The sequence below is a fragment of the Aricia agestis genome, chromosome 21 (assembly GCF_905147365.1).
Source record: "Aricia agestis chromosome 21, ilAriAges1.1, whole genome shotgun sequence".
Lineage (NCBI taxonomy): Eukaryota > Metazoa > Arthropoda > Insecta > Lepidoptera > Lycaenidae > Aricia > Aricia agestis.
The window spans coordinates 6,559,223-6,571,914 of NC_056426.1; the positions used below are offsets into that span (position 1 = coordinate 6,559,223).

General features: G+C 37.6%; 1 protein-coding gene across 1 annotated transcript; it reads left to right on the plus strand.

Annotated features, from left to right (window-relative positions):
* The first annotated feature begins 9,192 nt into the window (after positions 1-9,192).
* Positions 9,193-10,893, plus strand: LOC121737694. Its single transcript, XM_042129367.1, has 3 exons — positions 9,193-9,618; positions 9,812-10,000; positions 10,642-10,893. The coding sequence occupies exons 1-3, from the start codon at positions 9,231-9,233 to the stop codon at positions 10,890-10,892; spliced, it is 828 nt and encodes a 275-aa protein (XP_041985301.1). The 5' UTR covers positions 9,193-9,230; the 3' UTR covers position 10,893.
* The last annotated feature ends 1,799 nt before the right edge of the window (positions 10,894-12,692 follow it).

The following is a 12,692-nucleotide window of genomic DNA, read 5'->3' on the forward strand; positions in this document are numbered from 1 at the left end:
CCACTTTAAGTAGATGCTTTAAAAAGGGATTGTCTGGAAATTCTTCTTTATGTTCTGTTAGTATAATATTTGTCTAGAATATTATATTGACTAGGATTTTGTCTTCGAAACTCTTTACTTATGTTGCGTCTCTCTTCAGTGCCCCATCTGATGAGAGATATCTTAGATATTCCTTATAGAGATATCTACTTGATTCCTTAGAACTGCTTTGCGGGTACCAAATAGCTCCTTAACCGGGTGTGTAAATAGTGTGACATTATTTATTGTGTGTGAATGTGAGGATGTTTGTTATTTATTTAATAAATCATTGATCGAAGCGTGCTGTTTGAATTTCAATACCTCATGCATTGTTATAAAAAACAAATTAAAATATTTATAATAATTTAAAGAAACTTTCATTTACCTCAATAATTAAGTCAAAAATGCTACTAAGTATTCATAGTATAACAATATAACTATATTTAAGAAATTAATAGCAAAAATATCTTCCTATTAATTGTTATCTACCTATTATTACATTTTAGATCGAATTTTTATTTAGTTTTGAATTAATGATAATCGAAATACTTCTTGTCATTTTGCTTATAAAAATATTACTGTCTAAGGAATATTTTCCGACATTTACCTCCTGTTACTAGTGGAAATATATCCTCTAGAGATTCAGGATATAGGATCTATGTATATTTATTCAGACAACGTAGTAATGAATACTAAAACGCACTTTTACTTGGCAATGAAAGTGTGTTGAATCGTTGTGGTGAAAATAAATACGTGTGAGTGTTTGAGTGAGATTTTTAGGATATACAAATAATGTCACGACAAATAGGTCGGACGTCATCTTATATATATAAAATTCTCGTGTCACAAATCACAATGTTAGGCCGCGTACTCCTCCGAAACGGCTCTACTGATTTTAACCAAATTTTATATGCATATTCAGTGGGTCTGAGAATCGTCTACTGGGTACTTTTTATGTTGATAAGTGCATTTGTTGAATAAATAATAGTAAATTATTACAACTCGAGACTGACGATGACCATTGTTTATGCGACGGGATAGCGATGAACGTTGCCATGGTGACATACTTATTTAGTCACTTCAATAAAATAATACGGGCGAAATACTTTATATGGCAAAGAAACGTTAGCCGGGACAGCTAGTTAAAATAATAATATCATCCTGTTATTGAAATCAATAGCAAATCCGTGTGCTAAAAATAGCTTTAATACTTATGTGCCTGCCTTTATGTAACGTGCATAATTATTTACCTCTTTAACACTGATGACGACCGAGAATACTTCGTTGCGCCAAAATTAGTTAATGGCGCGGGAACCAAAAAAAGTAGGTTTGGGCGTGAAGAGGTAACAGACAGACAAAAATACATTTTCGCATCATTGTACGGCATTTGTATGGATGCAGTAGGGCTGTCTAAATATATAATACTGTGTGTCTATTCATTTTTATTTAACTGTAAAAAAATGGACCAAAATATTGTGCCATTCCTTAAAAGCGTTGGAATCTTAATTGGTAGCATAACGTCCACACGCATCTATATTTTAATCAGATCAGAAAGAATTGAAACGAATTTCAGGCAAAATTGCCGCTGACCTGCCGCTAGTCTATTTAAATCTAGTATCGTTCTAATTTAGAAGGAGAAATTGTTTTTTTTACGTGTAAAAATTATGAATTAGGCTTCCTTACTCATTACTAAATTGTAGAAGAAAAACTTATTGACACGATTATTAACACTATACCACTGGTTTAAGCGTAAAGAGCTTTCAGACAGATATAACTTTCAAATTTCTAACATTACAATGGATGATATCAATAAAAAAAAAATATTATACAACTAGCGACTCGCCCCGGCGTCGCACGGGTATAAAATATATAGCCACTGAAAAAATGATGGTCTACTTCTTATGTGTGCCAAATAACATAAAAATTGCTCGAGTAGTTCGCGAGATAAGCCCTTTCAAATAATTTCCCCCGTTTTTTTCCACATTCTCCTATTAGTCTTAGTGTGATAAAATATAGCCTATAGCCTTCCTCAATAAATAGGCTATCTAACGCTGAAAGAATTTTTCAAATCGGACCAGCGCGTCCGTTCCTGAGATTAACGCGTTCAGGTTAGCCCTTTCAAATAATTTTCCCCACTTTTTCCACATTTTCCTCTATTTCTTCGCTCCTATTAGTCTTAGCGTGATAAAATTTAGCCTTCCTCGATAAATGGGCTATCTAACACTGAAAGAATTATCAAAATCCGTTGCGTAGTTTTAAAGATTAAAGGGAACAAAGGGGCATGAGGGAAAAAAGCGACTTTGTTTTATAATATTACTAGATGTCCCGCGCGGCTTCGCCCGCGTAAATTAGGAATTTTACAGAAACCGTACATTTTCCCATAAAAAAATATTTTCCCCGTTTTTCCCGCATTTTCCTGAGTTTCTTCGGTCGTATTAGTCTTAGCGTGATAATATATTATATAATATAGCCTATAGTCTTACTCGATAAATGATCAATCTAACACTGAGATAAGTTTTTAAATCGGACCTGTAGTTCCTGAGATTGACGCGTTCAAGCAAACATACTCTTCAATGTTGTTATATTAGTAAGTACCTGATGGACTTGTGTTACAGGTACCAGACAACGGAAATATATTTAATACTTTTATACTATACATATATTTAAGATTTTTATTATATGATACACATATTTAATACACATCCATGACCCAGGAACTTTGAAAACTTTTTGTTCCGTCGGCGGGATTTGAACCCGCAACCTCCGGCTTGAGCTACCAACGCGCTCACCACTGAGCCACAGAGGTCGTCAAACTATTTTTAGACATAAAATAAAGATTTTTTTTAATTATCGCTTGACAAACTCGAGTCTCGATCTAAAAGACTATGAAATGGTATAATATGGTAGTGATGATGATGATGATGATGATGATGATGATGAATGTAATTTGCATAGTAGCATATGGTTCCTGTTCTTAAAACAACGCCGAAACTCCCAAACTTGTATCTATAAAGAATCAAGAGTTCTCTCAGCACCTTCCGAACCACGGTATACCAGGTATATCTCGGTGCAAAATCTTACTTGTTGGTAGCATATGCTTAGAATACTTCTCACGTAACCGAAGTCACCACACGTTTCCCTATAAGTTTTGAGGAGTTCCCTCGATTACTTATGGATCCTTCATCAGATCACCACTTTTGTGAATATAAAAATCGGGTAACATACGGCGGAGTAATCGTTGAATATAAGAAAACGAACATAACACCTCCCCCATTTTGAAAGTCGGTTAAAATTGTAGCCTATGTGTTATTCTGATGTATAAGCCATATTATTGTAAAGTTTCATTAAAATCCGTTCAATAGTTTTTGCGTGAAAGAGTAACAAACATCCATACATCCACACATCCATACATCCAAACAAACTTTCGCCTTTATAATATTAGTAGGATGTAGCCTATAATATATTATCACGCTAAGACCAATAGAAGCGGAGCACCAATGAAGAATGTTTCAAAATCGGGTGATTTTTCCTATTGTGCTGCGTAAACGATAAAAGTTTCGCAAAAATTGGCAGAATTTTCTTTATTTACCCATGAATTAGTTACTCTCTCGGGTCTGTGGCTGTTTGGTTGTTCGTTTTGTTCGGTGTTGCTATGTGTCTGTGCGGATGATTTTCTTGCTCTCTGTATTCGATGCCTATCCCTATTCTGGCTGAGGCGAGCCTCACGCTCTACAGATGATTCTCTTTCTCTCTGTATCCGAATTCTATCATTTTTCCGACTGAGGCGAGCCTCACGCTCTACAGACGATTCTCTTTCTCTCTGTATCCGAATTCTATCATTTTTCCGACTGAGGCGAGCCTCACGCTCTACAGACGATTCTCTTTCTCTCTGTATCCGATTTCTATCACTATTCTGGCTGAGGCGAGTCTCACGTTCCGTTGACGATTCTTCATCTCTTGCTGAACGTGCTCTTTTGGCATTCACTGTACTACGACCTAAGCAACAAATAACCCAATCGCAAAGCAAAAACAAAAGTCCGTTTTTCTAACGCAAGTCAAATATATTTTTATCGACAATTCAGAAACCAAAGAACCAGAAACAATGAATATCTGAAAGAAAGCGCTGTGGTTGCTCCTCTGCGTTACCGTCTGCACAACCACACAATGACGAAATACACTATCTACTACAATAACATAAGCCCGAAGCTTATGAGAGCCCCCGGCCGGTTCTGCCGTAACCGCTATGTCCCTCGGCCGCCGCCGCGCGACATATTTTTTGATTCCGCGTAAGTTTATACGTTTGAAAACTTCTAAAGTATTGATCGAAATTGTATAGTGTAAAAGACAATTATAATCTACATTTAATGTCTTAGCTTCCAAACATGTTTATTTGGATAAGGGTTAATGTTGTAAATTGTTAAAATCGCTTCGTAAATAAGCCATTATTTTTCGTAAAAAGTAAAGAACAAAAATGGCTATTGTGAGTTATCCCTAAGAAATAGACATATACCATCGCGGACTTTTTTGTTTACCTAATTAAGGTGTACAATACTGTAGTACATTATTTTGATCTATCTCGTAGGGTTTAGCCAGCGTTTGCAATATAAACGCAAAAAAATGAATTTATTTACGACATAACATTAGAAACCTCTAAAATTATCAGTGTTTCTCTACCATATTATGCATATGTTATACATATAAACCTTCCTCTTGAAACACTCAATCTATTAAAAAAAACCGCATCAAAATCCGTTGAGTAGTTTTAAAGATCTAAGCATACATACACACATACAGACAGCGGAAAGCGACTTTGTTTTATACTATTTAGAGATGTATAGAGATGCTGCTACGCGCGTAGCAGTAGGCTACGCGGTGCGCTGTACGCGTAGCAACATTTGATTAATATTTAATATTTCAACTATATTATATATCAATCTCAGCAGGCTGTAAATATTATAAGCTAAGGCCGTCCCCCGAGCAAACGACCTTCACCATATATTTGCCGCGTTGCCGAGATCGCACATAAATCCTTTTTTTTTTTACTTATCTTAACGGAAGGTCTAGTTTGATTTGAAGGTGTTGTTCGATTGTTATATGCTAGACCTAAATACATCTATAGTGTTTAGGTCTAGCATATAACTTGTTGCTTATACTTATACTGACGCCCGCATGTCTGTTGCGCTAAGATTATCGCGCGAGAACCGTACATTTTTTCGGGAGTAATAACTCGATCGTGGGAATCGCAGCACAATAGATTCTCAATTGTTATGCGGCAGTCGGGTGCCGCTTGGGGATTGATGGGTTAAAATTATCCTATGTCCTTTCCCGGGTCTCAAAGTATCTTCATACCAATTTTTAGTAAAATCGGTTCAGCAGTTTGGCCGTAAAGAGGTAACAGATCTATGATCAGTTACATAAAAATCGGTTCAGTAGTTTCTGAGATCAGCGCTATTGAACAACCGAAGTAACAAACTATTAACTCTTTAGCTTTTTAATATAAGTATGTAAAGTATGTGATGATTTGCCGTCAAGTAAAGTGGACTCCTATTGTAATGCATCGGACGTTGACGCTTAGCCTGCTAACCCACTGTCGGCGCCCATCACATTCCATGCTACGAGCATGAGGTATGACCTTAATGTTATTGATATATTGATAGAGCTATTTGTAAACTGTTTTTAAGTCCTAAAAAGATTTCTGCCGTCCCATGTACGAAATCTGCCGCCCCCCTAGGACGCTGCCACCCCTAGGCGGCCTAGCGGTGGCAGCATCCATATAGGAGACCATCCATTTCAGCATCCATTTAGAAGTGGGAGAGCCATGCTTCGGCACGAATGGGCCGGGTCGACCGGAGAAATACCACATTCTCACAGAAAACCGGCGTGAAACAGCGCTTGCGCTGTGTTTCGCCGAGTGAATGAGTTTACCGGAGGCCCAATCCCCTACGGCCGACCCTATTTCCTTCCCTTCCTATCCCTACCCTCCCCTATTACCCTATTCCCTCTTAAAAGACCGGCAACGCACCTGCAGCTCTTCTAATGCTGCGAGTGTCCATGGGCGACGGAAGTTGCTTTCCATCAGGTGACCCGTTTGATCGTTTGCCCCCTTATTTCGTAAAAAAAAGGGGTAAGTATACCGCCTATTTATAAATACAGAGCTGCTGATACTTTTTAAAGATAATCTTAAGAAAAAGATTAAAGGATTAATATCAGAATGTGCAGACGTTATAGTTATTCTGGCCCTTGCCAATCAATCTTATTACTTTCATATAACAATAATTGATGAAATTGTCAAAAGCTGCGGTCTAAGCCATGAATCGAGTCACTAACATTCATTATATTATTTAGTCTCAATCTGCTCGGACAACTTTTTAACGCATGGCTTAGACCACCTAAATAAAATATTACTTTAATTTTTATGAAGTAGAAGATTTATTATTCTAATTGATTTTTATTAGCTCCAGAAAAATGCATAACAGTTACATCCAACATGGCGACCGGAAGTGAAACGAGCCGGACGCGGTGCAGATGGCGCGTGACGCGAATACAAAATGGCGGACAAGATGGCCGACCCTTATTGCATAACGCGAGCTTTTGCCAAACGGTTTTCACTTTCCTGGTAAAGTTACATCATGCAAAGCATTACGTGTACTTATGGTAAATTCGATGACTATTTACAATCTTATAGGCTAAATACAATACGAAACGTGGGAGAGCCATGCTTCGGCACGAATGGGCCGGCTCGACCGGAGAAATACCACGTTCTCACAGAAAACCGGCGTGAAACAGCGCTTGCGCTGTGTTTCGCCGAGTGAGTGAGTTTACCGAAGGCCCAATCCCCTACCCTATTCCCTTCCCTACCCTCCCCTATTCCTTTCCCTTCCCATCCCTACCCTCCCCTATTACCCTATTCCCTCTTAAAGGCCGGCAACGCACCTGCAGCTCTTCTGATGCTGCGAGTGTCCATGGGCGACGGAAGTTGCTTTCCATATTCAGGTGACCCGTTTGCTCGTTTGCCCCCTTATTTCATAAAGAAAAAGAAACTAGGGTTGTGCTACATTGCGCCTGCGCTTTGCGGTGAACAGAAAAACTCATTGCTGTTGCGGCAACGCATCCATAGTGATTCCATACTTATAAATGCGAGAGTGTGTCTGTATGTCTGTGTGCGACCTCTTCACGCCCAAACCGCAGAACCGATTTTGCTGGAATTAAGTATGGAAATACTTTGAGTCCCGGGGAAGGATATAGGATACTTTTTATCCCGGAAAAATGCACGGTTCCCGCGCGATAAACTAATTTTGGTGCAACAGAGGTGCAGGCGTCGTCTAGTTCATAAAATAATATTCATGTGCGTGTGTGTGTGTGCATGAATAAAGATTTCACTAATAAACTTAATTAATTAATTGTCTACAAAGAAATTAAAACAAAACTATAGGCATAACCTACTCAAAACTATAATTGCTTTATTAAAATAAGCACCTTTTATTATAAACTAACTATAAGACTATAATAATAGTATTTTATTCATTTAAAAAGATAAAACCGACTTAAAAATTGTACGTAGTTTAGAATTAAAATTCCCTATCTCAAAAACTACTGAACTGATTTTGATTAAACTTGCAGTATTCCGTAAGTTGAAGAGTACCTAGTACAACAAAAAAATTACTTAAATCGGACTTGTAGTTCTGAAGATATGCGAACACAAACATAAAAACTATTAAAAACATACATTCATACACTTTTGAAATACATACATACAAACAAATACAAAAACTGGGCAGTTCTTGAAATATTACATAGATACATATGGGTCAAATTGATCATGTTCTTTTTTGAAGGCGGTTAAAAATTATAAAAATATTTTCAGTGCTACGGCGTAGCTTTTTCGTAGCGCGACTGCTACGTACTCGTAGCGGAGGGCATATAATATTATTTTAACCTACTTTGATAGTATAAATGTTATTTATTGTATAACAAGTATGTTTAAATTCAATTTTAATCTTTGGATGAAGCGTATATTAGTACATTTATTATGGTTGTTTGTAACATGGTTGTTACGTAACATCTATATTTAATGCTGTTATCTGATAGTGAAATTATAGTTCGTTACAACAGTAAATAATAAATATAATAAAAAGAATTGTAATTGTGAAAAACGCGTTTATACCGTAAGCTAAGAAATAAGGCGTATAAAAATCTGATAATATAACTTGTAATGACTTTATCCAATCTGATAATTGCAAAGATAATTGTATAGGCCTACCAGAATCTGATGGCAAAAAGTGAGAAAAAAAAACATTTTGATCCTTTTTTTTCTTATGTGTATGCTGATTATGTGTGTTAAACATGCAAATATAAAAATGTATCCAATATCCTTGATTTTTTTTTAAATCTGCTGTCAAAAATTGCCATCAGATTCTGGTAGACCTATAATAATAACTTGTAATGACGTCCTTATCCATTGCACGGGCCCACGGGGCTATCGTTGACTTTACTCATACAAGCATTATTTCACTTCAGTTTTCTGCTCAGATCAAAACAGTCGAATTAAAGCTTTGGATTCATCAATCGTCGTAAACAACAGTATCAGTTACGTTTAGAATACGTCAAAATTTCGCAACAAAACAAAAATTATACAACACGTTATATAAAGCCCATGCAATGTGGATGTCCGGTGGTTTTTAACTGAATTCTGAATGATTTGTATGTGTGGTGTGTGGGAGAGAGCGTCAACGCGACGCATAACAACATATAGCGTCATACTATGACCGACTAAAGCGGTATAAATTACTACAATCGGTTTTTCATTCAAATTCCTTCGAACATATTGACAGATGGAATTGACAGATTAATTTGAATTCGGAATTACGTTTAACTCTTTTTTAATTAGTCAAAACAGGGTCTAGTTTCATAAGTTACTTGTAGGTATTTAAGACTTTACAAGAAAAATATAAATAGATCGATTTTAATGAAAAGTTCTGATTGTTTTTTAATTGTGGGATATAGAAATATGATATTAATACTCCACTCTCACCGACAGGACTTTCTTTTGACGCCATTTTGTATGCGATCCATGCGCGTGCGTCGCGTGCCTCGCCGTCCAAAGGATCACATATAAATACCAAGCCCATCGAAAAATTAAATCATTGTTGATCCATTAACCGACCGCGTCGAACGTTCAATTAAAAAAATTAATGATACAGTGAGGATCCAAAATGAAGTGTCTTCTTCTGCTTGCTTCTGCGGCCTTGGTGCACGGATATATCGTCAACAATGAGATCGAGACCTCCAGACTGAAGACCAGTGACGATTTGCTCAACAGTGTGATCAGTGATTGTTTCGAAGACGACTCTCCCATGTCCTGTCTTAAAGTGAAAGTCCTGTCTTTCCTGGACACCAAGCTCGGAGTATCCTCGGAGTCTGCGAGGGCTTTCGACGAGAAGAACATAGACAAAGTGATCTACGATCGCGTCGGGAGGATCTTAAACGAAAATGAGTTCAAATTCCAGCTCCCAGAGTTCATTTTCCAAAACGCGGAAGTCACCTATCGTGCCGACAGGGGCTTGGACATCACCGTGCCAGAAAACAATGAGGATGGAGAAGGTAATGTTAAAAAGTAGTCATTCCCCGTACAAAAAAGCAGTGTTGCCAGAACAATCCAGGAGAAATCTCCACCCAGATATGTTGCCAGATGCTAAAATTCCATACTTTTCAGACAGAAAAGACATGAATCTATTCTTTTTATCTAGAAAAACACTCACAAATGTAGCCAGTTAATAAATTCCATATTTTCCAGCTCGTGGTCTACTAAAGAAGAAGTTGCTACTGCCAGTGCTCCTACTCCTCAAGCTCAAGATGAAGGCACTTCTCCCGATCATGGTGTCCATCATCGGCATCAAGGCCATGAAGGCTCTGATTCTCAGCAAGCTAGCCATCACACTGGTTGTTGGATTCTTGGTATACAACCTGATCATGAAGAAAGGAGGTGTGTAAAAAAAATAGGTTTTGCTGATCTTGGTTAGCCCTAATCTCATTAAACGTTTATCTCCTTTTTAACCATAATGCAAAGACGCGAGAAAAATTTTACCAAGAGTTAATTTGAAAGTCTTCGCCACAGACGCTAAATTAAAGTTAGAACAGGAAAACAATATAATAAAAAATTGGAATGCTATAAACTAAGAGCTTTTGGTGGTTAAGCTTAAGTTGATGGGCTGTTAGTAGCTCAAACCGGGGGTCGCGGGTTCGAATCCCGCCGACGGAACAAAAAGTTTTCTAAGTTCCTGGGTCATGGATGTGTATTAAATATGTGTATCATATAATAAAAATCTTAAATATATGTATCGTATAAAAGTATTAAATATATTTCCGTTGTCTGGTAGCCGTAACACAAGTCCTTCAGGAACTTACCACGAGGCCAGACTGACGTGGTGTGAAGCGTCCAATAGATATTATTAGATATTTTTATTAATGTTGTTACGTAACTAATTAATTGGTTATATGCTAAAGCTTCAGGAACTCAGACATTATATTACTAGGTACAACACGTAAAAATTAAATCATATTACCACATAATGATACCAGAATCTACATTACATCCATCTCTCTATTCAAATTACTCTCTTCCAGCCATGCCAATGATGATGACGCCGACCGAGGCCCCGGTCCCACAATACGGCCCCCCGGCTTCTCAATACGGGCCCCCGTCCACCGCGGCCCCTCAAGACAGCTACGGAGCCCCGCAATGGGAGGCCAGCTCAGGCCCCTACGCTCGAGTCTGGGATCCCTCCCAGCTTGCTTATAGCTCCTACTACCCTGACTCCAACCAGTCCGCCAGCTACTCCAACGTCGCCTCATCATCGTCAACACCGACCCACTGAACCGCTGTACCTCCTGTAAATAGTGTAATTTATTAATATTTATACTTATTTATTATACGCAATAAATCGACTGAAGTTATTTTTTGTTTATTTTCCTTGTGCTAAAGGTATGCATATAATGTCGAGTCGCAGTAGAACGGGCTGCATTTCTATGCATTTTTGTAAAAGAAAATGCTACTCGATATAATGTGTTTGTTATATGACACAAATATCAATATTAGGGGCTGTTTTACTATATCCTGATAAATGCCGGATAGGCTATCCACAACTTATCTGACAGATATAGTATGGAGTATCTGTCAGATAATTTGTGGAAAGCCTATATCAGGCACTTATCAGGAAGTGGTGAAACAGTCCGATAAACAATATCCATGAAGTATTTTGGTCTCCTCGGAATCAAAATGTAGAATCATTGTGACCTTTCTAAGCGCTATTAAAATTAAGACGCTCTCAAGTTTCACGTCCTTATTATTCTACTAATCTGTTCCCGTCATTTATGGGCCTTTTAACTTTAATTACCATTAGAGAATAAGAACGTAAGTATGCCATAACTACAATCAAAATGAGACGCACGTCTTTCGCCTCTTTGGATGTTCCTGCTATAAAATTTCCCTCCATATAAGTAAAATCCCTATGTAATTCTCGGCCACATCTATTTAGTATACATGTAGTGCTAGCCAACATATTATAACTGTCATTTTAATTTTTCAGCCAGCCGCATAGCATCATACAAAATATGATATTTTCTTTCTATAGAGGAATAGAAATAGTTACAGATTGAGAACCATGACCACTGAACCGATTTTGCTAAAAAGTTTGGAGACATTTTGAGTGCCTGGAAAGGTTCTAGCAGGGCCCTTGCTACTATATGTGCAATGTGTGCAATGCACACGGGCGCCATCCTCAAGGGGCGCCAAATCGCCATCTTTAGGGGCGCCAAAACCAAGGACCAAAAAAATAGACTAAAGAGGCGTCAAAATCCTTTTTTTGCACACAGGCCCTGGGTTCTAGTATATTTTTATGTTGAAAAATGTACGGTTCCCGCATGATAAACGAATCCGTACGCAACGAGTTGCGGGCACCAACTAGTTTCATTATAATAGCCAATTATTTCTAATCATGTTTGTCGATATAATACAACTTGATATGTTTATCATACAACGAATAATCCGGTTTTACTGTTTATGTGTATTTCATGACTGCCGAGTTTACAGATGGGGTTACACTAAGCCCTAAGGGTTGTAACTACAAATAATATTACAATACGAAATACTTAGATACGTAATACAGCAGCAAGCAAGCAGGAATTCCTAAAATAGGTTCAGTCGACTTATATACCAGGGTTCCGTTGCGCCAAAATTCGTTTATCGTGCGAGAATCGTACCTTTTTCCGGGGTAAAAAGTATCCTATGTCCTTTCCCGGGACTCCGTGTATCTCCATAATAAATTTCAGCCAAATCGGTTCAGCGGTTTGGGCGTGAAGAGGTAACAAACAGACAGACACATTTTCGCATTAATAATATCAGCATGGATTATTATAGTTGGCTATAGTATTACTAAGTTAAATATCGCGTCTTAATCGCCCTATAAAGATATACGAATATTTGGTAAAGTTTAAACTTTCATTACATACAGATCCTTATGAATTGACATGGAGTATAGGGCATGTCCTTCACCCCTAAAAGTAGATGTTTTATGCGCCCTTTAACATAATTTTATTATATCAATATTCTACGAGTATTTGTCCTATATTTATATGGCGAAGTCGGTCACTGGTCAGTTTTCACTTTTGTACCAAAT

Bases quoted from the DNA above. Each gene is read 5' to 3' on its own strand.
- LOC121737694 (XM_042129367.1), top strand. From the start codon at position 9,231: ATGAAGTGTCTTCTTCTGCTTGCTTCTGCGGCCTTGGTGCACGGATAT. The intron at 9,619-9,811 runs GTAATGTTAAAA...CATATTTTCCAG, and splicing joins AAACAATGAGGATGGAGAAG to CTCGTGGTCTACTAAAGAAG. The intron at 10,001-10,641 runs GTGTGTAAAAAA...ACTCTCTTCCAG, and splicing joins CCTGATCATGAAGAAAGGAG to CCATGCCAATGATGATGACG.